At 35.8% G+C, this 24,850-nt stretch overlaps 1 protein-coding gene across 1 annotated transcript in view; it reads left to right on the plus strand.

Annotated features, from left to right (window-relative positions):
* PTPRQ (protein tyrosine phosphatase receptor type Q) overlaps positions 1-24,641 on the plus strand; it is a gene marked incomplete at both ends in the record, with an annotated part of 124,576 nt that extends 99,935 nt beyond the window's left edge. The window contains 11 exons of the mRNA XM_084205495.1: positions 1,073-1,117; positions 7,319-7,345; positions 8,005-8,086; positions 12,378-12,468; positions 13,859-13,935; positions 16,344-16,478; positions 16,595-16,720; positions 18,867-19,015; positions 20,830-20,965; positions 24,195-24,318; positions 24,604-24,641. Coding sequence (XP_084061621.1) covers positions 1,073-1,117; positions 7,319-7,345; positions 8,005-8,086; positions 12,378-12,468; positions 13,859-13,935; positions 16,344-16,478; positions 16,595-16,720; positions 18,867-19,015; positions 20,830-20,965; positions 24,195-24,318; positions 24,604-24,641 — 1,030 coding nt within the window. The remainder of the gene's footprint in view (positions 1-1,072; positions 1,118-7,318; positions 7,346-8,004; positions 8,087-12,377; positions 12,469-13,858; positions 13,936-16,343; positions 16,479-16,594; positions 16,721-18,866; positions 19,016-20,829; positions 20,966-24,194; positions 24,319-24,603) is intronic.
* Between the last annotated feature and the right edge of the window lie 209 nt (positions 24,642-24,850).

The following is a 24,850-nucleotide window of genomic DNA, read 5'->3' on the forward strand; positions in this document are numbered from 1 at the left end:
TTCTCACTGGCTTTTAGAAAATCACTTAATCTTAACCCTTTTTAGAACAAGATAAAATAAAGTGCAAATCACTCTTTAATTGTTGGCTAAAGAAGGGTTACATATTTTAAACATACAGAATTTCTGAGTGTTTTTAATGGCCCAGTTTTTTGTTTAGGCTGCAAACTTACACAAGCTTTCTGAAAAAGCCAGACTCCTAGAAACCTCTGACAACTAATTCAAGAACAACTAGCTCAAGAACAAATCTGTCATTGTTTAATTGACATTTTGAAAGCATTTGTCTTTTTTGAAAAAGGGATTGGCATAACATCTGGGTTTCTGTGGAGCTCAGCACACTGGCCATCCTAACATCTACTCATTTAAGGTGCATGCAACAATTCACATTTTGTACCTGACAAGAAATCTTGTCACAGATATTTATCAAATGAACTGCTTTTTGACTGCCAAAAATGTTGATATTATTCAACAAATAAATATAATGGTGATTATCAATAATATGTGCCATCCAAGCGTGTTAGAAATATTTGGTGAACATTCTTCACCTGCTTGTATTTTCCCTGCTGTCTCACAGATGAAACACTGTGGTAGGCAGTCTTCTTAAAGATGAGAAGCCTAAAATAGTCTTGCCCTAGTAGCCAAATACCCTACTGTTGCAGACTAGGAATAGCTGGAAGATGAAAGGTTGTAGCTGTTGACCTGGGGTTTCTGTGTATGTCTGTGTGTGGTACAGAGTAAGTTGATTGCATGTACAAACCTGTTCAAAATAGAGCACACAAGAATGGCTGCTGGTGACAGATGAGAAAACATACTGGGAATCATCTGGAACTCATTGATGTAAGGGCTGGGATGTGTCCTGTGCAGGGCACTTGCTCAGATAGCAGAATTTAGTACCTGCTAATAACAGTGCAATGCATCCTCTGAAGGCAGAACCATTGCCAATGCACTGCAGAACTGTGCTTCAGAGGAATTATCTCAATGGATTTTCAAAATTACTTGTTTCCACATTGTTAGCTGAATAAGAATAGTACTAATGTTGTTTATGTACTAAAGTGTTAATGGATTTTACTTCCAGATACTCTTCATTTTTCTTTAGACGCAAGGAGATTTTTGTCATCCAGTAAGTTTTTGTATTTTTGAAGCAACATGGTGTGTTTTCCATTCTGTTCTCTTAACCTGTGTGTTATCATACTATATCAAATGATATAGCTAATCAAAATGAAACATCAATCTTTGCAGATATTCTAATGGCAAACAATGGTATTTTTCATCATGAAATCATGTATATTGTTAGTCCCTAATGTTGAATTATAGGACTTCCACAACTATTTGCAAATAAATCAGGGTTTAAAAATTTTTAAATGGAAATTATAACACAGTATGGCAATATAGCCCTGATATAAACAACCTATCCTTGAGACAAAGGCAGTGTAAATGTGACATAAGAAGCATGCTGTTTCTTTCCTTTGGAAGTTAGAATATATGTACTTAAGAGAAATTAGGTTTTTTCCTCAACTGTCTTTTGTACTCACACTGCAGCTGTTTCATACTATGTCCCTACAATCACAGTCAAATCTTTGTTGGTTTGCAGATACCATTCTGCCACTTTTCTGTCTAAATTATGTGCATTTTAAATTTTTACAGTCCCAAACTCTAAAGGGTAATTGAAAACTATATTATTTCATACTTATGTACACTCCTTTATGTGATTTATGCACAGCAAGACCTTTACTGAACAGTGCTTCAGCAGTTTCAGTTACATCATTCTTATTTTAATGAGTCAGTCTCACTTTTTGGTTTGCAGTTTGTCATGTCCTTCCATCTCTATTTTCCTCTTCTCTCCTTCCAACTGTCCTTTAACGGCCAAAAGCAAAGACTTTCTACTTCTGTCATTGTGAGGTACAGGATGCAGCTGTTAAAATTTTGGATTATTATTTTTCAAACCGTAGTGGCACTGAAGCTACAGCAGGCTCCTTGCCCAGGTCCTTTGCTGAACATTAGGACAAACTGATGAAATGTAGGCACTAATTGAGAGCTCCTCAGGACAGAATTCATGACATCTTTGTCATGTGCCCCGAGGAACTTTCCTAGATAACATCCATATAGTAATGAGGGGCAGGATGTTCTTTATCTGCTCAAAATTCTCGAGTTTATTTTGGCTTTTTTTTTTTTTTAAGCCTCTAAAAATCTATCACTATGTGTAATATTCTATTCTGGTAAAGTCAATGGCAAGAAGGGACATTTTAGGTGTCTCTAGTGCTGTTTTGTATATAGTTAATCCTTCCTGGTAATGAGGAGTTGTATCAGGGAGCTGGCAGAAGCACGGCAGCATGTACCAAGGCAGCTTACTGCAAAACCTAATGACTAAAATGTTTTTGTTTCCTGTTTTTAGACTTCCACAGCTGCACCATAAAAGAACTTTTGTACCTGTTGCCACTGGGGAACAGCTATGCTGAAGTCAATCACAGTCCCAGTTCTTGATCCTGTCATTCTCATGATTTGTGGCTAAAGCAGTGACATGTTAGCATGTTTAGTTTCAGTATTTAATGTTGATGACTGCAGTCTAACCTTCACAAATTTCCCATGCATTTGGAATGGGCATCACTGCATCTGCACTACCAACATTGGCTGCATTTAGGCAGCTGCCTCAGCTGTGTTGCAATGTGCTTGCTGTGTTGCAGTTCATGGCATCTTGCAAGTGTATGAGGAGGGCAGAGATGGGCAGATTCCTTGTCCAGACTGGCATGTCTGCAATTTTCAGGCAGCAGAAAATCAACTGAAATCTGGTCCAGCTTCACCCTGAAAGGGCAATGGAGAGTTTGTGTGAAAATCCTAGGTGAAAACAGAACAATATAGATTTATTCCCTCCACCTACTAGTCATTCCATTCAGTGCTCATTTGAAGGGGGTATTTTAGAAAAAAAGGTTTTTTTGTCACTACTCTGACATTATATTATTCAGCTTCTATAAATCAATAAAGGCATACACTTGCAGCTGACAGAGTTCATCCACAGAATCAAAATACTCCAGCCTGTTCCAGGAGATCCCTTTTGCCTGTCTCTCATCCATTGTCTCTTCAGACATTCTCTCATTCTTGGTGGATTGCAGCTTATGATCTTGGCTCATATTCTCAGAAAATTTTTGCAGCTGGTATCTCACAAGAAAAACAATAAATTCGAAAAATAATTCTGTTCCATATGAATATGACTGTAAATACTTTTCATCATTCATAGACCAAAAATTCAACAGCTTGAAGCTCAGCAAACATTCAGTATAGGTTAATCAAAACATTATATTTTACACATTTTTGTAACTTTTTTTAACATGAAATATTTTGCACTACAAAAGTCAGTTTGAGTGGGAAAAGAGAACTTTAAAAGTGCTGAGCATTCCATTTTGACAATTTTGAAAGTTTTTTGTGGGTAACTTTTTTTTTAACCAGGAAATTAAAGGAAAGTCCCAGTTCCAGTAGTAGTCTTTTAAAATAAGAAAAATAATTTTAAAAAGATTGAAAAACTTCAGTGGCTAAAATTACTAATACTAGCTAGTACACATGCACTCACTCTCAACAAGTCTTTCTTAATCATTTTATCAATTGGATGTAGTTTCAGATGGCATGTAGGGAATTAAGTCCTATAGAATTAAGTGGAAAATGAGATCTCCTTTATGAATCCCAAATGCTAACTTTGAATGTTTGGGACATACATTGCATTCCACGGTGGTGGAGATGGTGTGAGGCAACAGTAAAAAACGACCTTGTTCAAAACATACATAGCCCATCAATCTAAACTGGATTAAACATTGTTTCATTAAACTCACTGAATATACATGTACTGGATGCACTCATCACTTGCCTGACTTACAACAGGTCCACAGGGTTTGCCAAGTCGCTCTTCAAAGCAGACACTAATCTTCTGTGAATAGATTCTATCCCTAAATTTTCAGGTTGCACCAGGTTTGGTGGGATACAAGTAACTCTTCCCTGTTCCAGGTGCTTCCCTAGGAGACAACTTTTCTGGCACCCTACTTTTGCAGTGGTTTCCACAGCAAGGATAAAGCCATTTAGATCCCTGCCTTTTAAAAATCTGTCCTTGAGAAGTTAAACCTTGTGGTTGATCATTTGAGGCTTTTGTTTCACTCTATGTGAGACAGCTTGTCAAGAAAATGGGGTCAGAAGAAATATTTCTGCGTTACAGACACTGTAGCCCCTGCAAATACCAGATAATTAGAACTCCTTATGGAAAAGTATTGTATAGAAAATGATGGTCTGATCTCATCTTTCCTACACACTATGCATTCAGTGGGTGTCTATATTTGAGATTACAATTCTGCACACACAATATTACTAAAGAGCAGCCTGATATACTCTCTGTGTAGACAGACCTGTGTTCCTTTGGGTAGGGATAGACATGGCTTCTGCCTTGCCTTTTTCTTCAATGAGCTTCCCTTTAGTAATCAGCTATCAAAAATAGGCTTCCTGAAGTTTGTGTTCCAGGAGAACAAGGTTTATGAATGTATGTGTCCTGGTACAATGGAAGAAATGACCATGTGTTCTCTTTCTTTAGGCTTTAAGTATGTAGGAAGGTTAAGCTCAATATTGCTTTCAATTAACTTGTTAAAAATTAGTTCCTCTGTTGGTCCTAGGAAGTGTCAGTGGTGCTTATGAGTTAAGCCTTTTGCCTACATAGTAATTTCTGTAGTTTTCTGGTTGGACGAAGTTTTAATTCCCTGTGGATTTCAGATGATTGACCCATAGAGAAAGCTGAGTCTGTGTGACAATATGTCTTCAGTTATCACTGCCAACACAAATAAATGGCTTCTTTCTAGCTCTATCATATGTAATCTGAGTGGGATTCAGATTTTTGATAGTCTTCAAAAAAAACCCTACACATGAAACAATACACTGTTTTAAAAGAAAATCAGATTTAAAGCTATAAAGCATTCTTTATCTTAGAGAATGTTTTTCTTTCCTCATATCAAAGTCAGACAAGTGGGAATCTGAAATGGTCCAGCTGAAATAGGGACATTTTCAACTTCATGGCTTGGTTCTGAATTGTACTCATCAAGATCTAGTGATATTTATATTTTTAAATTTTATACAAAACACTGGGAAATGGGGAGGACAAGATTACATATAGATGAGTATTTGTTCATTGACAAAATACTGTAAGATTGTTACTATGTATTCCAAGTGGAGAGACATTGAAAAAATACTATTTTTTAAGCCTAAGGATGTTGAAACTGAGAATTGCGGGAAGTCTTTAGTGAGAACACAAAATTAATCCCTTCTGAAGATGGACTTTGCACAGCAAAGCCAACACCTTTGCCACAGTCAGACAAGTTAGACATTAACTTTCCTATAAGCAGTTTAAAGTAAATCATCTTATCTTCTGAGCTGCCAAGCTCCTGCTATGTGTTCTTCCTACTAACAAAAGTGTGACATTTCAGTAGTTCTAAAAATCACTTAAATTCCTACAGATAGATTAAAGTGTCATCCCATAGATCCCTTGCTTCTTAAACAAACCTGTTGGATCCATGTACCTTCAGCTCTGAAACATTAAATTACCTACCTGGATTGATTATGCACAGCACAGAAGTAATTTTTATTTCCTAATGACCAAATTGCATTTTCTTACTGCAAATTATGTGCAGTAAGACCCTCATTGCTAAAATTGTGAGAGGAGAGTATTTGAAAAATTATTGGAATGTCAACTGGGACATGACTTTTTTCTGTTCCGTGGTGAAGAGAGGTGAATTCAAAGGAAAAAGAAGTGGAACTTGCCTTCAAAGTCTGTTTATAATTTTGACCTGAAAAAAAAAGCTTACAAAAGTTTCTGTTCTAGTCAAAGACAAATATTTATTTGTGTGCAGTACTTTGGTACAGCTATTGAAAGTCCTTTTTTTTTGTTAGGAAACTTTAGTTCTATAATGTTGCCAATATTACTAGAAGATAGTTTCATCTACCACATAATGCAAACAACTTATGTGATACAAAGAGCGCAAGCTACATGTCTGAACATTCTGAATTAATAGAGTGGCATTCTTTCTTACCTTATTGCCTTCTTTTTCACTCTAAAACTGTCCTTCAGTTGTCTTTCTTAGTAAGCACCTTTATTTCTGTGAATACTTTTAACTCCAGTGAGACTGATCTAGTGAGACTTCCATAGCCAGTTTGCTTTGTTTCAGGATAACTGCTCTAAAAGGGTGTGTCCCACAAAGGCATACTTCAGAGCTTTGAAATTAACTTCCCTGATGCTTAATAATAAATTATTCAACAATTGTATTCATCTCATTTTATTATCTCAATTAACATTTAAATAATTAAGAATCATGTAACAAACTATTTTAAAGCAATTTTTTTCTTTTTCTACTAAAATTATGACAGCAATACAGTAGACTTTGTATTATAGAACATTTTTTGTAATATTTTCTGTAAGAATGTATGTTTGGAGGAACAGACATAAAAGAGGTAGTCAGAGTTTTTAGACGGAGCAGGTTATCTTTAAAACTTAATTATTCCAAACTTTTTTACTTGGTCTTTTAAACAAGCTTTCTGAGTCTGAGTGCTCAAACTTTGGTTTCTAAATCCATTCAGAGGCAATTTTGACCAAGTTTCAAGGCCATCTGAATGTCCTCTGAGTATAGATGCTCATGTTCTATCTTCATGAAACCTGCTGTGAGATCAAGTTAAAGATTTAATATGTATCACAGTTTTTAAAATTGATATATACAGAAACAACCATGAACATATGAAAAATGAAAGTAAAACCAGGACACTAATTTTTAAAAACTTTAGAAAACAACCACAGCTGTGGTTTCTGTAGAGGCACAGCAGTATCAAGACTCATCTGTGACTCATTTTAGATATCTGCTTCAAATGAGATGAAATTACACCTATTTCTCCTCATTGATTATAAAAGAAATCTAGAGTGACTGAGAAATAGGCGTCTGTGTTCAGTCAGATTGATCCTACCCTGATGCTCTGAAATGGCCCTTAGAAGAATGATATTGGGTAAAGAATGCAAAATGAAGCCTGTCAATGTGTATGTAGTGGTGTGCAGCAAGTATGGGTTTCTGAGGGCCATATGAGCCCAGAGCACTGTGAAGTGATCTAAAGAAAATGATAGAAACTGTAACTATGTAATTCATATCTGCTGATACCTGAGATAAAAACTAATAAAGACAATCACCCAAGGTATCTGAATTTGAATCCATAAAGGACACCAATCTTCAGGTACATGGTAGTTAATCTAGAATCTATTAAAATGCACAACATTGGTTAACTCTCAGCTTGCTGCATTTAACAAAGATCTCTATTTCAGGTTGCTTAGTTATAGAAAATCCATCAAGTAAGTTTACTAAAGATTTTTATGTTGTGTTCATTGGTGAGTCTCAATGTGTGGTTCCTTCCTCAAGGTTAGAAAAAAACTCCAAGCTGCGTATAAATCATAAAAGCATGACTAATTGCATGGTAACTGGAGAAATGCTTTCTCTCTCTCTGGGGTGAAGCCTGCATGTCTGTGTTTTAGCTTGGGAAGTAATACAGGGTTATTTAAACTCCTCAGGATTTAAAAACCATGTCATTATGAGAATGAGGTCACTGCAATATTTTATATGTCTAAAACCTTGTAATGTGTAAAATGTTTTCTGTCTGACAAAGAAGTATTATGTACCTTAGAATGCAATAATAAGTTTACAAATTTACTTTAATGTAAAAACCTCGCTTGAAATGCTGTTACTCATAAAAACAATCACAGCCTACAGTACTGTTAACATTAGCAACATTAAAACTGTTGTGAGGGGGAACAACAAGGGGGTAAAATGTTTCTCTTTTAAGTGATTGAAAAGAAATCAAATAAGCATGCTGTAAGCAATTTATAATTTTCTGCCTATAAGTATAATTTTCCATTGAACTGGAAAATATTGTTTATTAATAAACTACAGTTATATAATAAGAATGACAAAGATATTCCCTATGGGTTTCTAATTCTTCTGTCTTTACTTTCAGGCCAATAAGCAAGAAATCCTTTCTACAGCATGTTGAAGAGCTTTGCACAAACAACAACCTAAAGTTTCAGGAAGAATTTTCGGTATGTTGCTAGCAGTTGTCACAACATCGCAAGACCTGCAGTCTTTTCATGTGTCACATTTCATGTCCATTTTAAGCAGACAAGGCCATGAAGGACTCTGGCCTTGATAATCAATACCCAATTACCAGGTTGATTGTTTAGAAAGTAACAGTACACTGATTTGGATTCTGCAGCCTGTACTACAACCTGGTCAGAATTATTCACCTTAGTGTCAGCCAAAGATGATCTTCTTTAGTCTCCAACCTTTCAAGACCACCAGATTTATGTTTTTACATATCTAGTGCTGCATATGTAGGTTACCAAAGAATAAGTTATTTAGAGTTTTCTAACATATACACAGGTGTATTTAACTGTTTGTTTTCCTGAGTGTTGATGACTCCAAAAGGAGAGTTAATGTACATTCTGTAAAATTTTCAGGCCCCAGTCATACTGCCGTGAAACTCAGGAATGTTATTCTTTCATAGATTTTGGTGCAGAAAGTCAAAGGTTCGTACATGGTACTTTGGCTTTTGTTCCTCCACAAGTAATAGGGCATATTTCTTATGCTCTTGAGAATAGCTTCCAAACGAATAGCCTCCATTTCCTTACATGAGCAGATGAACACAGAAAGCCTGCATTTGTGAAAGGGGCCTCATTCTCAAAATATACATTACAGATAATATAATACATGTATCGTTCCAAATTTAAATCTCAAAGTTTTCACTATTTTCATTAAGTAATATTTTATGGCTATCATATTTTTTCTCAACAATAACTTCTTGTTATTTCAGCATCTTTATCATCATTATCTTTCTTAACACATACAGTCGTTTGCCAAAAAAATATTTGTCAGTGTCCAGTGACTTTATTATTTTATAAATTTACCATGAATAATTTACCAGTTGGATTAACAAAAATGAAGACTTAACAATTGGCTTTTCTTTTGCTAGATTATTATATTTCAGTTTCCAAGGAAGCACTAACAAAAGTATATAAATATTAATGGTATTTCCTGCAGGTTTTTTTGTTATGCTCATTAGGTAAAATTGGTCTGGATTTAATGATAAAAAGCACCATAAAATTCTCAGAGCAATAAAGTAGAAGTGTTATTTCACTTGACCAAAAAATGATTATAGTTACATTATGCATGACTGAACAGATGAAAAGTTTTAATATCAGTAACACTTTCACATATTAACATTCATTACTAGAAAGTCTCTAGTATTACTTTCTTTAGGTGTCACCCACATTGGCTAAGCCTTACAGCATTGTAAAGTCTTAACTCTTAAACTATATTGTTTTATCAAAGCAAAATCTTTGCAATCTGCATAAAATTAAAAGAAATACAAGAAGCTGAGATCTCCTTCAATTATTTATATAGTCAACCTATAATAGGCAGTTTTATATGTCATTTGGGTTTTCAGTCTTTTTACTCTCTGACCTTCAACTGCCATGTTGCAGAGTGTAGTGATATCTTCCCAGATGACTTGTCCAAGGGCAGGCAGAATTTCAAGGTAGGTTCAGTCCCTCAAAATGAGTACCTACGTTACTTGTAGCACGTTTTAAAAGATAAACAGTAGGATTGGCAGCGCACTTGAAATTATATCAGTAATGGCAATGCTCAGGAACGGGCAGTGCATGAAGTAAACATGCAGACCTCATGATCTGTATTGTTTTTATTCACATGCATAATTCTACTTTTACATTTTTACATAAATGACTTGAGGGTCCTGCAATGTATGTAGGAAAGATTAGCTCAAGATATAAACCCTTGAACATGATATAAACCTATAACTGAAGCACATAAGTGGTGAAACTGGAACAGGTTTCCCGTGGAAGCTTTGAATGCCCTATCCCTAGAAGTCTCCAAGGCCAGGTTGGGGCTTTGAGCAACCAGGTCTGGTGGAAGGCTGTCCATGGAAACATGGGTTGGACTAGGTTATGTCATGTCCCTTCCAACTCAGATTGTTGTATGGTTCTATGAACAGCATACTGCTGAACTTGCTTGGGCTCTTGGATGTCTCTGAATGAGTAAATTCAAGATTACTGGGAACTGAATATGAGAATATGAAAATTTACACTAATAAACTGCTAGTATATTCCCTGTGCTGGATTTGGACTGTTTCACCTAACAGTCTTTCTGGACAATTCCAAGATATGCTTTGGTAGGTAAAGTAGACGAGGAGTAATTTACAATAGGCAGTTTGTGGACAACAAATATGGTTTGGAGTTTTCCAGCATAAATGTGAGTCTTTCTATTTCACTTATTCTTGTAATCCATGGACATTGCCAGTTTAATCTAATTTGCTTGACTGACCAAACTGCAGTGCCAGTCTTGGTTCACATGTGAACAGGACCTGTGTGTAAATGTTTTGAGAAGGGAATATGGACTTCAGAATAGACCTGGATCCATTTCTTCTCAGAAAAAACAAGTTTAAAGAAACCATAGGGAGACAAAGTAACTGATGATGGTCGTCACCTCATCGCTATTCAAACTTCCAGCTTTCCAGCTGATTCCTGTGTCCCTCAATACATTTGGGAACTTATGCTTTTCTAGTAACTGGCAAATTACTGAAACAGAAATACTTGTATAATACTTGATTTATGATAAGTTCTGCTCATGAGTAAAAAAACTGAAATCCCTCTAATAGTCACCAGTGTCACAAATGTACTACAGAAAACAAAACGCAATTTTTTTATTTCAAAGTTTTATGAGTTTTCAAAGAAACATGTTTTCTGTGTCAAGTTGTTACTGAGTCTGAGAACCCAAATACTCTTCCCCCAAATATGAAAATAATAGATAAGACTGAAATCCCTTCTAATCCAGAGAATTGGTATGAGGCTTTTGAGCACTTGTTCAGTTATGGAAGCATCATTATGAAAATAACAAGATCTGCTTCTCTATTTCCTCTCTACTACAAAGTGATGTATAATGGTGCTACTTGTACAGTAGTTAACTGGCAAGCTAAAACTCAGAGGAGTGAGGCAAATGAGGGAAGTTAAAGTTCACATGTTATGAGGTTCCATGGCCCAAAACAGTATTCAAAATGGGCATTTTGTGTATGTCCTTCCTTCATGAAAATATTCAATGACAGAAACTTTGGGAGAGAGTTTCAGCTTTCTGAATGAGAGGAATTTTAACATCTCCACCTTTGACTGTGTTTTACACACCAGGCTGACAAAATATTTGAATTTCAATGAAAGAAACGGACTGAAATAAAACAGTCCTAGTTTTCAATTTTTCATTACCTCTCTTGTTTGTTTGTTTGTTTGTTTGTTTGTTTGTTTGTTTGTTAGGAGATTCATATTAAATTTTATTAATAAAAGACAGACTGCCTAAATAGCTTGGCAAAATGGCATAATTAATGTTGAGCCTCATAGTAAAGATATCTGCCCAAGTTTTGGAAGTAGCCCATGCAGACGGTAACCACTAATATTAAAAGACAAATTTGAAGGGATTTCAGCAAGATTTCATATTGTGTTCATTCAAAGCAAAAAATAGACCTCTTAATTTATATCTTAGATAGATATAAGAAACAGACTTGTGTATAACATTTGTCAAACAATGCAAAATTCTATGGAAGTTAACAATGTATTTAGAATTCTGGATTTTCTGTATCTTCTGTTCTCTTAGCACCAAGGTCATCACTTTAATACATTTTTTCCATTAACAAGTTCTGAAGTTGTCACCACTCTTTTTATCAACTTTGTAAATTATACCTGTTTATGCACACAAACATCCCCATCAAATAAGTTCCTCAGCACGAATGATTTATCCATCTCTGTCCTCCGGTAATAGAACAAATGGCGAGTTATGAAGCTGCAGTACAACCCAAAATAGCTCTTCCCACCCCTTTAACAAACAGTCATAAGAACAATAACTAATTGCCAGTTGTCTCAACTTAATGAAATTCTCATCAGTTCTCAGGCTGTACCACAAACCCTCCCAAGCTACAGCAGTCAGGAAAAGGCATTATTCGACTGAGTCAGTAGGGCATGGTAACCAAGCATGTGGCTTCATGAACAAAATCAGAAAACTACAAAAGGTGATAGACTGACTTTGTGAAGGCTTTTGAAGGTGAAAATTCATGTAAGCTTAATTGTTCAAGTTGACAGCATTTTCTTCAGTGCTGCATCTAACATTACTGATTTAACTGGGGTTGACCGTGAGATGGGAAGTTCTGTAATGCTTCCAGCTGTTCTTAGAAATGCACTGTTGCAAAACTGTAGGGTTTTTCTTCTTCCTGGATAATTGTGTCATATTTTAAATTCAAGTGGAAAATTATTCCAACAGACATTTATTCCTTTGCAGGAACTTCCCAAGTTTCTTGAAGACCTTGCTTCAACAGATGCTGATCTGCCTTGGAATAGGTCTAAGAATCGTTTCCCAAACATAAAGCCATGTATGTGTGTTTACTGACCAACTCCTCCATTTTGCTCTTTACTTTCAATAGTGTAACAGATATTTGGAATGCAAGTGTATTTATGTTTGATCTGTCTTTGAAATAGCAGTACAATCAAGCCCACATTATGAAATAATTTTCTGTCAAGTAATCCATCTTTACTTTGCAGGTTTTTTTAAAGACAGTTTTATTTGCAAGTAGCTTTCAACTTGCTCTCACAAGCTTTAATATGCAGGTGCAAGAAACTGTAGCCTCAATAGTTTCTTGGCTTTGTAATTCAAGCCATGGAGCAAACTCTTTAAAATTCTTCCTCACTGGTTTTTTTCCCCCCCTTTAGTAAGAAGTAATTTTTTAAACATATAAAATCCACATGTTTGTGCATTCAGCTACCTCAGGAGTCTGGATATGCTTTCTTGTGGATATGTGTACATGTGCTACAAAGGTTCCACAGAAGATCAGAGTGACTGTATGATAACTTATAAGCCCAGGCTAGATATTATCACAGGAGACAGGAGTCTGTTTCTCTATACTCAACACTGCTTCATTTTTCAGTTAATAAGACAAGAAATGTCATTATTATTTTAGGCATTAGCTGTGATGTGAGATGGAGTGCATAGCATTCCTTGGTTAATAATGCTACATTCTGTGCTATTAACTTTTCAGAGCAGCTGTTCCTGCTATCTACTGCCTTGTTCAAGACATATTCTCAGTCACTAAAAATTTATCTTCATGACAGATAATAAGACATAAACATTTAAATATTTTGTTTCATAAATATTTAACTTTGTATTCTATTTTTCTTTAATAAGTTGAAGACCAAACACCAAAATTATGGTGTTACACACATAATATGTTTCTTGGTTTCTGTAATTTCTTCATATGTGCTGCGGGACCAAATCAGAAACCCTAACCTTTTTTTTTTTTTAATAATCACTTAACCTTATGTAAAAAAACTGAATCTACAGAAAAGTGCCAGAGTCTGCTCAGTGACCTGGGCAGCAAGAGTATATAGAAAAATATCAGAAAACTATCAGATCTCTGACCCTGACCTCTGATTCACACAGAAGTGTGTGCTAGGACAGCATGGCTTGGAGTACACAGGCTCATTTGAGGTACAGAATCCTCCCATACATACATCAAATTGGAGGTTTTGGCTCATTCACCTCTTAAATTAAAAAGTACTATCTGCAACATGTCTGGAACATTGAAGAAAAACCATACAGTAATGGGAAAAGGTTAAATTACCTTAATAATTACTGTTCTACTCCATCAAATATTGTTACTGCTAATAACAGTACTTTTGATTTCTTAGCACTCCAGGAACACTTTTTACATGTTTTATGGTTTTTGAACCAATCTTTTAGTTAACTAGACTTTACTTCCATGATAGATAATAACAACAGAGTAAAGCTGATGCCTGATGCTGGTATTCCTGGATCTGACTACATTAATGCCAGCTATGTGTCTGTAAGTAGAAAGTCTCTCACATTTTTACTGTATTTGTTTTATGGTAGAAGAGCAAAAAATAACTTGCAAAAAAACCAGGATTCTAATTTTTCTTTCATTCACTACAGCCACTGTTGCCATGACATTGTTCAAGTGACTCCTGCAGCACTGAACATGCCAAGTTAAAAATATATATATATATATATATCCCATTGCTAAGCAATTATTTCCAATAATAATCAAAACTCTGTCCAGCAAATTGCTTTTTATAAATTATTTCATACCATTTTCATAAAAGGTAATAGTGGAACTCCCACTGAGGCCAATTGTTTAGATAGGTGTTATTTGATCTCTTGATTCAGGAATTAAAGTTGTTGTATTTGAATAGGACAATGCAAAGATAACTGAACTGAAAACTTTCATAGAAATGGCTAACAGTTTTGGCATGCTCCTTATTATTTTGAGAAAGTTATGATGGAGGAAAATGAAAGTAGGCTTCTGGAAGAAGAAAGTAATACTATGTTTTTTGCCCTTATCTTTCTTTACAGACTATCCCATTTTCTTATTGTGCGCTTCTTCATCTATATTTTAATCTCATTTCTGTCCTGTTGAAGCACAAAGGGTGAATTATAGTTATGCATCTAATATCTTCTAGCAGTGGCTGGTGATCTCACATGAGGTCAAGGCTTGATTTACATTAAGGACTTTTCAAACATGTAGCAAGACATGCAGAGTGTAGTCAAATCAGACAACACAAAGGAAAGTAGAAATGGTTATTTGCAGGTAACTAAGACATTACAGAGAATAAGCAGTAGAGCTAAGAAGATCTTCCTTTCTCTGAGCAAACAGTATTTATTCCCACTATGTCTTTGTTCTGAGAGTTAGCAGATAGGAGGAACCATGCCAGTTGATGCTGCGACTACACAGAATGACTAAAGAAAGCAGAGGCATCTTGGAGCATGGTCTAGCCTTTACCCTTCTGTCACTGACAGGCCAAGTCTTAGGCAGGGAACACTAACAGCAACTTCCAAAAAGCTGCAGCAAAAGCCAGCTACAGAGTGTTCCCTGCTGAGATTTTGCTTGTGTGCATACATTTTGGATGACCGTTCATCAGTGAATAGACAATTCCAATGTTGTAGTTTCTCAAGGCTAAAGTTTCACCCTTTATATGCTCTCACTTTCCATGTCTCTAGATGTATAAATATATTAATGCATATAGCTGTAAGCATGCAATATGTATGTGTATTTACATACCTAATTACCTAGGCCTCTTTACATATGCATGCTTTTCCTCTCCATAAAGAGAGGAAAAGAGAAATCTTGTACTTAGTTTTAACAAATGGGAACTCTGCCACTACTTTGACTTTCATTGGTTAAACAAAATCAGTAACTGAACTGTGAGCTTTGCATCCCTGAATTATAGTTTCTCACCTCACTCTTAAACTAAGGAGGATTAACATAGTTTCCCACTGCCACCTGTTCTTTATATTATAGATGGAGTAAGTAACAGGCAGCTGTGAATTATGGGGCTATATAATTCCAACAAGAAGCTTTGGTGGTGCTATAAACCACTGTGTCAGTTGTTTTGAGCAATAAGCAGAACACTGTGATATTATAAACTGCTAGTTCTATGGCATAAATTTATTGCTATTATTGCTATTGTTATTATTTTAGACTTTCTGTAGTACATAATAGTTCCTGTAGGAACTTCTTTTCTATGAGGAACCAGATCCATGTCAAACCATGCGCTCAGAGTATCTATAGATTTTTTCAATAAACTTCCTTCTTCCCAAGTTTTACACTGATTTATAAATTAACCAAAGAGCAAAAGCCAACACTAAAATATAAGTCAACACCTTCAGTAGGTTTCTTGAAAACCTTTAATTGGAGATAATTTATTTCAATGAGCTTCAGCCCCAAGTTACAGCAGATCCCAGACAATCACCAAAGAACAAGGTCATTAGTGTGTGTACACTGGCTCTCAGACTTCTGCTTATTTGTTTCCCTGGCTCCAATGCTCCTTAGCACTATTTGATTCTCCTTTGTTGGCCACCTCTTGATTTAGCTCTTGGTGGCCTCTAGCTGGATCTGAAATAAGTATAATATGAAGGCTTAGATATTTTTAAATGGGAATTGATGACCTGATGTCCCTGTAATATCTCTTCTAAATGCATTTCTATTACCATGGCACTTCCCATATATAATAAAAGTATTGGTTCATAACTGGACTACCAAAAAAAGCCATTTCTCTTTTAGTTTTCCAAGGCAGCCTGCCACACAGTGACTATTCAGGCATATGCCAATTTGCTTATTAGGTCTGACAAGATTTTAGCCTTAGGCATGGCAGATACAGGCACAGCTATGAGTCACATGCAAACTCTTTTGTTTCCTTGCCAACCATTATGTATTAAACATTTTCTCTTTCTTAGGGCTATTTATGTCCAAACGAGTTTATTGCAACTCAGGGACCATTACCAGGAACAGTGGGTGATTTCTGGAGAATGGTGTGGGAGACAAGAGCTAAAACACTTGTGATGCTCACACAATGTTTTGAAAAAGGACGTGTAAGTTACCAATGAACCGATTAAAAACATTTGATATAATTAGAAATTCTGTATGCAGTTTCTGTCAAGATTATAACATTTTAACTGTTAATTAATGAGTAATCATCTCTCTGCAGATAAGATGTCATCAGTACTGGCCAGAAGATAACAAACCAGTGACTGTGTTTGGGGATATAGTGATTACTAAATTGATGGAAGATATTCAAATAGACTGGACCATCAGAGACCTAAAAATTGAAAGGGTAATCCAGCGCTGGAAGTTGATAGAAAAAAATTCATCCAACACCCAAAAGAACATCAAATATGCTATATTCCACCCAACTACTCCCTCAGTATTCTTCTTTTAATCTTTTCGTGCATATGCATTGTACTGCCTGGTTGTCCTGTATTTTATTTTCATTCATGTTTTATTTCCTGAGAATTTTTGTCACAAAGAGCTCAGATATTTGTCCAATATGTTATGAAGGACCTATTAAGGTTACTGAACTTCTGCTCTGGTGGGAGGTAAAGTTTCTACTTGGACACATTGGTGTCTGTTCTAGAAAGGAGTAATCTTAACCATTCTGAGATCAGACAAATCCTTTTGAATGTATCCCTCTCAGATTAAAGGGCAAGATTCTCTGGTGCAGCTGTTTTGCATTGCACCACCAGCCATTGGCCTCCACCCCCAGGAGAGTCACCCAATGTGAATGAGAATCATCAGTATGACTCCCACTCTTAGTGCTGGGAAGGAGGGCATGGGGTACAGCAGAGATCTTCACCTTTGTCATGACCCATAACTACAGCTTCCACGCACTGGAAAAATTGTAACCCAGCATTAACTCGGGACAGCAGGTGGGCTCAAAAAGCAATCTGGGAATAAAGACCCAAAATTAAGTCAGCTTTCTTTTGCACTCCCAGAATTGATTTGTGTCATAAGTCGTGCAGCCAGATCCTAGGACCTGAACTTGGCTGTGCTAATGCAGGCATTACCATCCTGTGGCATATGCTTGTGACAAAGGGCACACAGCAGGTAGGGACTGGTCTCAGCAGTCCGCCCATGGGGATGTGCTGTGCACATAGTACAGAGAAGCTGAACATTTGAAAATTAATGAGAGAAGATAAACCTTTTTCTCTGCTAAAAATAGAACACAGAGAAGCAAGACTGGAAAAAGGACTGTTTAGAATAAAAATGAATTCCAGTGAAATGCCAAGTCACTTGTGTTAACGAGGGTAAGGCTGAAAAGAAGACAATCTGAATTGACTGGGTGATCCATCTGCTATAGCTGAACTACCCTGCACAAGAAGCTAAGCCCTTTATAGCATGTCATTAAATTTGCTGTATTGCTGGTTTTAAGATTGTATGTCCTTTCACAAATGGGTGAATGGTTGATCTTCCAGTGAAGATAAAAAGCATATGTGAAGCAATTAACTCAAAATCATTGCCATTGTGAATTTCTCTTCCATTTTTATGTTGATCAGTTTAAAAATATTCGTACAACTACAAAGTAGTTACTACACATAATTGTTCACCCTTTTTCAGTATTTCTTGCAATATGAAAGAAGGAAGTGATTGGTTCAAAAGCAATTTGAAAAAATAGAAACTGGTTCATTATACAACAGTTGATTAAACTGTGGTACTCCTTGCTGCAGGATATTGTGAAGGCTAAAAACTTACAGAGATTCAAAAAATCTATATAAATTAGTAGAAGAAAATACTGATGAGTACTATTAATTTTCCTTTTACTGTCCCTCACTGAGGCAGTTCACAAACTATTAAGAATGAAAAGGATATTCTGGGGAACTACAGCTACATTGTTATCATGTTTTATAATATTCCCTAACATTTTTTCTTGACTACTGTTGGAAAGAGCATATTGATGTAGATAGGCCTTTGGCATCATCCTGTTCTTTCATTTTTACCATTTCAAAAGTAATCTGGGTATTAGATCATAACCTCTTTTTTGAGGTTACTGTTGCTGCTGCTCTGATTGGGAGTGTGAAAGAAGTAGTATCTGTGTTCACCCAGTGTATGTGTGTTTACCTTTACCATATTGGATCAGTCTTAGAGTGGTTGCCTTTTCCTGAACAAATCTGTCATCCCAGCTCACTAAATTTCTAAATGAGCCATAGAAACTTCAATGTGCAATCTGCAAATTATAGTTATAATGACTAAAGTCAGATGGAGAGTCACTACTGAAATCACTAATACTTCCTGAAAGATGGACTTTGATGCTATCCCTCAAAAAAACATGCCAGAAGTTCTGTGCACAGCAAATTATCCCTTTGTGCCAGTAATCTTCTGTTAACTCTATTTTTTACATGAAATTACTGAGAAGGTTACATGTAGCTTATTGAACCTTCTGTATCATTTCTTCTGTAAAAACTGCTTTTTTATCTATTTTTCAGCATGGAGACTGCATGATGGTGCGGCAGTGTAACTTCACTTCTTGGCCAGAACATGGAGTCCCCGAAACTACTGCGCCAATTATCCATTTTGTAAAACTTATCCGTGCAAGCCGAGCACATGATAACACACCCATGGTGGTGCACTGCAGGTAAGTGTATTCACCAAATCATCGCTTGGTGGCTTTGAATTTCAAGTGCATAATAATGCACAGGGAAGTTGCCAGAAGAACAACCACGGAGGCTGAGTGCTCAGATATGGTTCTAGGATGGACAGCAGTGGAGGTTTCTCTAGCAGTCCTTCTTAATCCTTTCTAGAAGGTAAAATACCGATGTCTGTTCTGCCTTTTATGGAAATCCATTGAGGTGATGTCAGGGAAATAATGGCTCCAAAAATTACCATAAAGTACTGCTGGATTTTTCTCCATTTTCCTCTTTAATTGTGAAAAGAGGAATAGGAAATGACATGTATTGGTTTAAATTACTTCTATCATAATTAGAGCTCTTCTTAAGAAGCAATTATTAAAAATATATTTAAAGTGTATATGTCACATATCATAAGGAAGAAGCTGTTTGAAACCACAGAGAAGGACAAATAGAAATAAGGGTTTGCATAGGCCAGATTTCAAACTTGGATGCCTGTAAACAGTTAAAACCTATATTTAGGCTCTTAAATAAATGGTCTGGGGGTTAGAGGTGTTCAGCTGTCATAGTTTCCACTGGTTTCATTAACACCCTTAAACTTCTGTTTCAAAGAGTGTGTGGGGAGGCCTAAGTCTTAAGGAAACCAGTGAGTGTGACCTGCATTTTGTGCAGGTCAGTGTTCCCACGGAATGTGTGGGCATGCTCTGTAAAAGGGATCTGAACTCATAGGTCTGCTACTGAGTCTTTGCCCCATTCTCACTTGGTATGAGTCTGGAAACAAGTGGAAGGAAAAGATGGCTTTGATGCCACAAATCTTTTCCACCTTATCATGCATGGGAGTTCTTATTACTTGTCCTCAGCATCCCACTGGTGCCACCCACAAAGGGTAGAAAGCCTTACTCATTTAATATTGCTGTCTTTGATGAACATTTCCCTCTGCTGCAAGAGCCAGAGAGACTATGACAGGAAAGAACACAGTCTTCATGTTTTCAGGACACTTATATTCTGTGGGGACTCTCTGCAAAGAACCCTATATTCTTTTCAGACGGGAGATATGTAAAGGGCCAGCATGGTCCTGATACTCCACCTGTGCTCAAATTCCTGATGGTTATAAAGCATTACTGTGTATTCTCATATCCAGAAAACTCATTCATTACTTTTTCTCATTAGATATTGCAGGTTCAATTGCAAGGTCAGGAGTTCTGCTATATACCTCTTGATTATCTGCAGTAATATACCCTACATTTATTACACCAATTGCAGAGAAGTCTGATAGTCATTTGGACAACTCATTATAAGACCTTGAAATAAAACACTACCTACCAGCACATCTTGCACACTCATCCTCCTTTTAAAGTATTTTCTTTTAATTTTTTTGGCTAGATCCCATGTTATTTTCTCTCAAATACTAAAAGTATTACAGAATCCCAGTGTGATTTTACAAAATCTCATGATCATTTTTTTCCTCTCAATTAATGAACTCTAGAAAACTCACAGAAAAGCTCTAGGATCTTTTTTTTTTTCCACTCAAACATGTTTGGGTCATATGAACATATAAATGAGTAATATGTCATTTACCTGATGAAAATGTGAAATCAAAAATTATTACAATGTGAAATCAAAATTAGAAAATGGCTCAAATCCAGATTTCACTTTTCCAATTCAGAAAGGAATTCACAAGATGTAAATACTGAAAATAAGATTTAGGTTTTCCTTCAAAAGTCTTTCTTTTCACAATAAACAATTTATCCAGAATATTCTAAGAAAATGCTGAAAGCATTAACATAAAAGCTTTATTTTATCTTGTTTATCATATTTGCAGTGCTGGTGTTGGAAGAACAGGTGTTTTTATTGCACTTGACCATTTAACCCAACACGTAAATGACCATGATTTTGTGGATATCTATGGACTTGTAGCTGAGCTAAGAAGTGAAAGGATGTGTATGGTACAAAACTTGGTAAGACTTATCTGTTCTGTTTTCCTGTTATTGAACAATTAGTCCTCTCTTCATGTGATCTACAAAACAAGACTAGAAAGCTCATAGCAATCAGCTGTATAATACATTTTCTACCAAATCCTGCATTTATTTATTTCAAGAATTGTGGAAATATAATGTCTGTATCCACCTAAGTACACTGAGCCAGCAAAGTCTTGACAAATGCTGAAAAAAGTGCTATTTATTTTTAAACCTAAATAATAATTTCTCAGTCACTAAGAAAGTTTATTTCAAGTTTTGGGTGCAGAACAATTGTTATATAAAAAATGAATTCACTCATTCTCTATTTAATTTGTCTTCATTTACTACTTTAGTGTATTTTTTTTTTGTGTATGCATATGTGGCATAGTCCACCAAACTTTAATTTACATTACATAAAATTACATTAATTTACCTTTGAACTCATTATTGATTCTTTGATTCTTTTTCAATTGCTTTAAATAAAATAGTACATATGGATGGATTTAATCACAGATTTCAAACTGTTAAAAATCAATGGTGGGTTTGGGGTCTAAAAAAGTACATTTCTGGCAGACTGATTTTGTCTGTCAGACTTATTTGCCTGCTGGTGAGGAAGATTTCCTTCTGCTGTATCTGGAATTCTGAGTATATGTAAAGGAATAATAGAAAAATTTAAAGCTGATCCTAAATGTGCAGTGGAACAGAAATCAGCTTTGTTTGAATAAGGCTTCTGGCATAAGTCTGCTGCTGGCCAGATCTAACCCAGGGCAGCCTGAAGCCTTTGAGTCTACAGCATGACTTACCAACTTCTCAGTATGGATGAGTAGTTTCAGGATGAACTTCCACATGACTGATGGATTTAAGTTGATTTTGATAGAAGGAGACTTGGTCCATTTGGAATGAAATTCTGCTATTCCATATCACATCAGAATATGTAAAAAGTGTGTCAGAATACACAAAGCAGTTAATCCTTCTTCAGAGATTTTATGGGACATTCTGGTGGTATTCTGACATGATGTATCTTATATGGTGCAGTCTGGATACCATGTGCTCTAAATTTTACTTTTTGAAATTTTATTGCACCTAAAAAATTGCCAGTACTTTCTTGTGATGATGAATTCTGGGAATACTTTTTGGTTCTTTTACTTTTTTGACTAGAAGTAGAATCATCTAGAAATAAATCAAAGGCTGGAAGGCAATTTAATGGGAGCACTCCCAAAATAAAATCTTAAAACAGTGAGACATTTGATAATATCATTGTACGTTTTTTAAATATGCATAATTTTTGTGTGTATCTTCATTTAAATGTTTTGGCAGGGGCTAGGAAAAGGTATGCCAAAATGCAATACAGGATGATGGTGTGAGAGTTCAGATTTCCTAACAAATCAAGTATCCATCTATATGCTAGCTGCAAAATTCTGAGATAGCCTGTTCTCTGTCCAGGTCATTTCCAGCTCATATTTGCAAGACTACAAAAGTCAGATCAGCATCAAAACTTGCCCAAAGGGAATCAATCTTGTAAAGTTTTATGGTGGATTCAAAAGTCAAGCTGTTTGAGAGTTCTGTTATAAAACACTGTCGAGTTGCCTATTAATCAGATTTTATGTGATCAGCACAGAAGATATAAAAGAGAGGAGCAATTCCTTCCCAGAACTCAGTATAGAAATCCCTCAGTCAAACTGTCTAAGATCTATGAGTAAGATAAATAAAAACTTATTGCTCTCTGACCTGTATTTTGCTTGTTTATAGCTTCAAAATAGTATTCCTTTTGCTAAAAAGTCACAATATGTTGCTGTAACCAATGGGTAAGAATAGTTAAGACTGTCATTTCTTCTAACTGAGAAAATGCCTAGTTACACATAAACAGCCCAGGTAGCCTGCTTCACTCTCCCCTGGCAAACACAGAAAGATTTTCATTGCTACATCATCAGAAGTTGCTGTATGAGTGCAAGAGATTACAGAGTTTTCAGAGGCTGCATTCTGAACTGGAATAACCAATCTAAACTCCACTGAAATTTAAGACCTTCATTCTAGAAATCCATGTTTGTTCAGCAGACATATCAAAGTTTATCTTCTTGCCAAGTACAAGGGCTAGTTTCAAGTAATGCTATGCTATTATTTCAGTAAAAAAGTTATTGAAAGGTGTAAGGGTGCTGCATGCTTCAGAGGACCTGTGAAAAGCTGTTTTAATTACCCACAGCTCTGGAGCTGCAGCAATAACTCTTATCCATGTATGCAAATTTCTCTCATATATCTGAGACACTTGAATTGCAAATTGATGGCTGTTCTGAAAGAAAACAGCAATTACTGAGCCCAAAAGTTACATAAATATTTTAACCCGTACAAAAGTCAAGGGTAAGAGTATGATTTTGGAGCAGATATTCCAAATCCATCTCTACAAGGTCCTGTGCAAAATGTTTTAGCTGACCCAGCTTGAGCAATGGGTAGTTGCACCAGGTGGTCTCAAGAGGTCTCTTCCAATCTGAGTGTACCTGGCTTATTTTCTGCATCTACATACACAATACTTCTCCTATGTGAATATATGCTTAATCCATTTATTATATTTCCATCTGTTTTCATTCCTTTATTTCATTCTTACATTGTCTTATTTTGTTTTCTTCTTTTCAGACTTTATGTCCTTAAAAGTGTCAAATTAACTTTACTTGCCCACTCTTTGTGTTATCATATGTTAAACATGAGCCTGCAGCTCAGGAAGTGTCACTCAAAATACTGGGTTAATTTGCTCCTAGCACTGGTACAAGCTCCTAGAACATATAGGTTTAGATTTACTTCTGCATTTGAGTGCACCCTGCTGGTTTTCTCTATGGTAGAAAGAGGAAAATTTTCTTATCTACATATTACATTCATGTGGTTCAACTTCTTCAGTCTGTATCTCGAGGCAAAGTGTCTTTTCATAGAACAAACATTCACAGAAAACTGTGGAGTAGCCTATTAGTCTCATTAACGGTTAGTCTAATTTCATATATCTTACTGTTCATAAGGATTGATATGGTGTGGCAAATTTAAAACATTATATTTCATAATAATTGAAATCAGATCAGGCATATATGATATGGTCACCGAAGTACTGAAATTGCTGAGTTAAACTGCAGTTACTTTGAGATTTTCTAGGTGTTATAGAAAAAGTTAAAAGGCTTTTTGGTATTGCAAGCAGATTTTTCTTCTAATCAAGCATCTATTCAATCATCTTTAAATTCACATCTTGCAGGCACAATATATATTTTTACATCAATGTGTATTGGATCTGTTGACAACCAAGGGAAGTAGTCAGCCCTTATGTTTTGTAAATTATTCAGCACTGCAAAAGATGGACTCTCTGGATGCCATGGAAGGTAAGGAGATACAGACTGTGTCAAAATTATTTTTTCACAGCAGGTGCAACAACTTTTCCAGACTAAGAAGCAGCAAAAAAGTCCTTTGACATTAATTTTTTGCTTCAAAAGTAGAAATATCTAGCCTTTTGCTGTTCTTTATTCCCCCTCACAATAATAGTCATTGCTCAAGCTTTCCCACACTTTTCATGCAAGATCTTTTTAATTCAATGAAAAACAGTTCTCTGCCATAAGTTACTATTTGTTTACCAGGTAGGCTAATTTAATATATCTGTTTTTCTGCAGGTGATGTGGAGCTTGAATGGGAAGAAACAACCATGTAAATACTAGGAGTAAATATTACAGAAAAGGAGATTTTGAAAATCAAAGTAATATTTTTCTAAGCACAGGGGCCAAAGAGAATTCCCCTATTTTGTTGATTAAAGGAAACACAGATGATTGAGACATCTTTTCTTCTATCAATGTGCCTTCATAAATAAGTTGAAGTATTTTATTCAGAACACTGAGCAATAATGGTTTGGAGTACTTTTGC

The sequence above is a fragment of the Fringilla coelebs genome (genome assembly GCF_963513975.1).
Source record: "Fringilla coelebs genome assembly, chromosome: 5".
Lineage (NCBI taxonomy): Eukaryota > Metazoa > Chordata > Aves > Passeriformes > Fringillidae > Fringilla > Fringilla coelebs.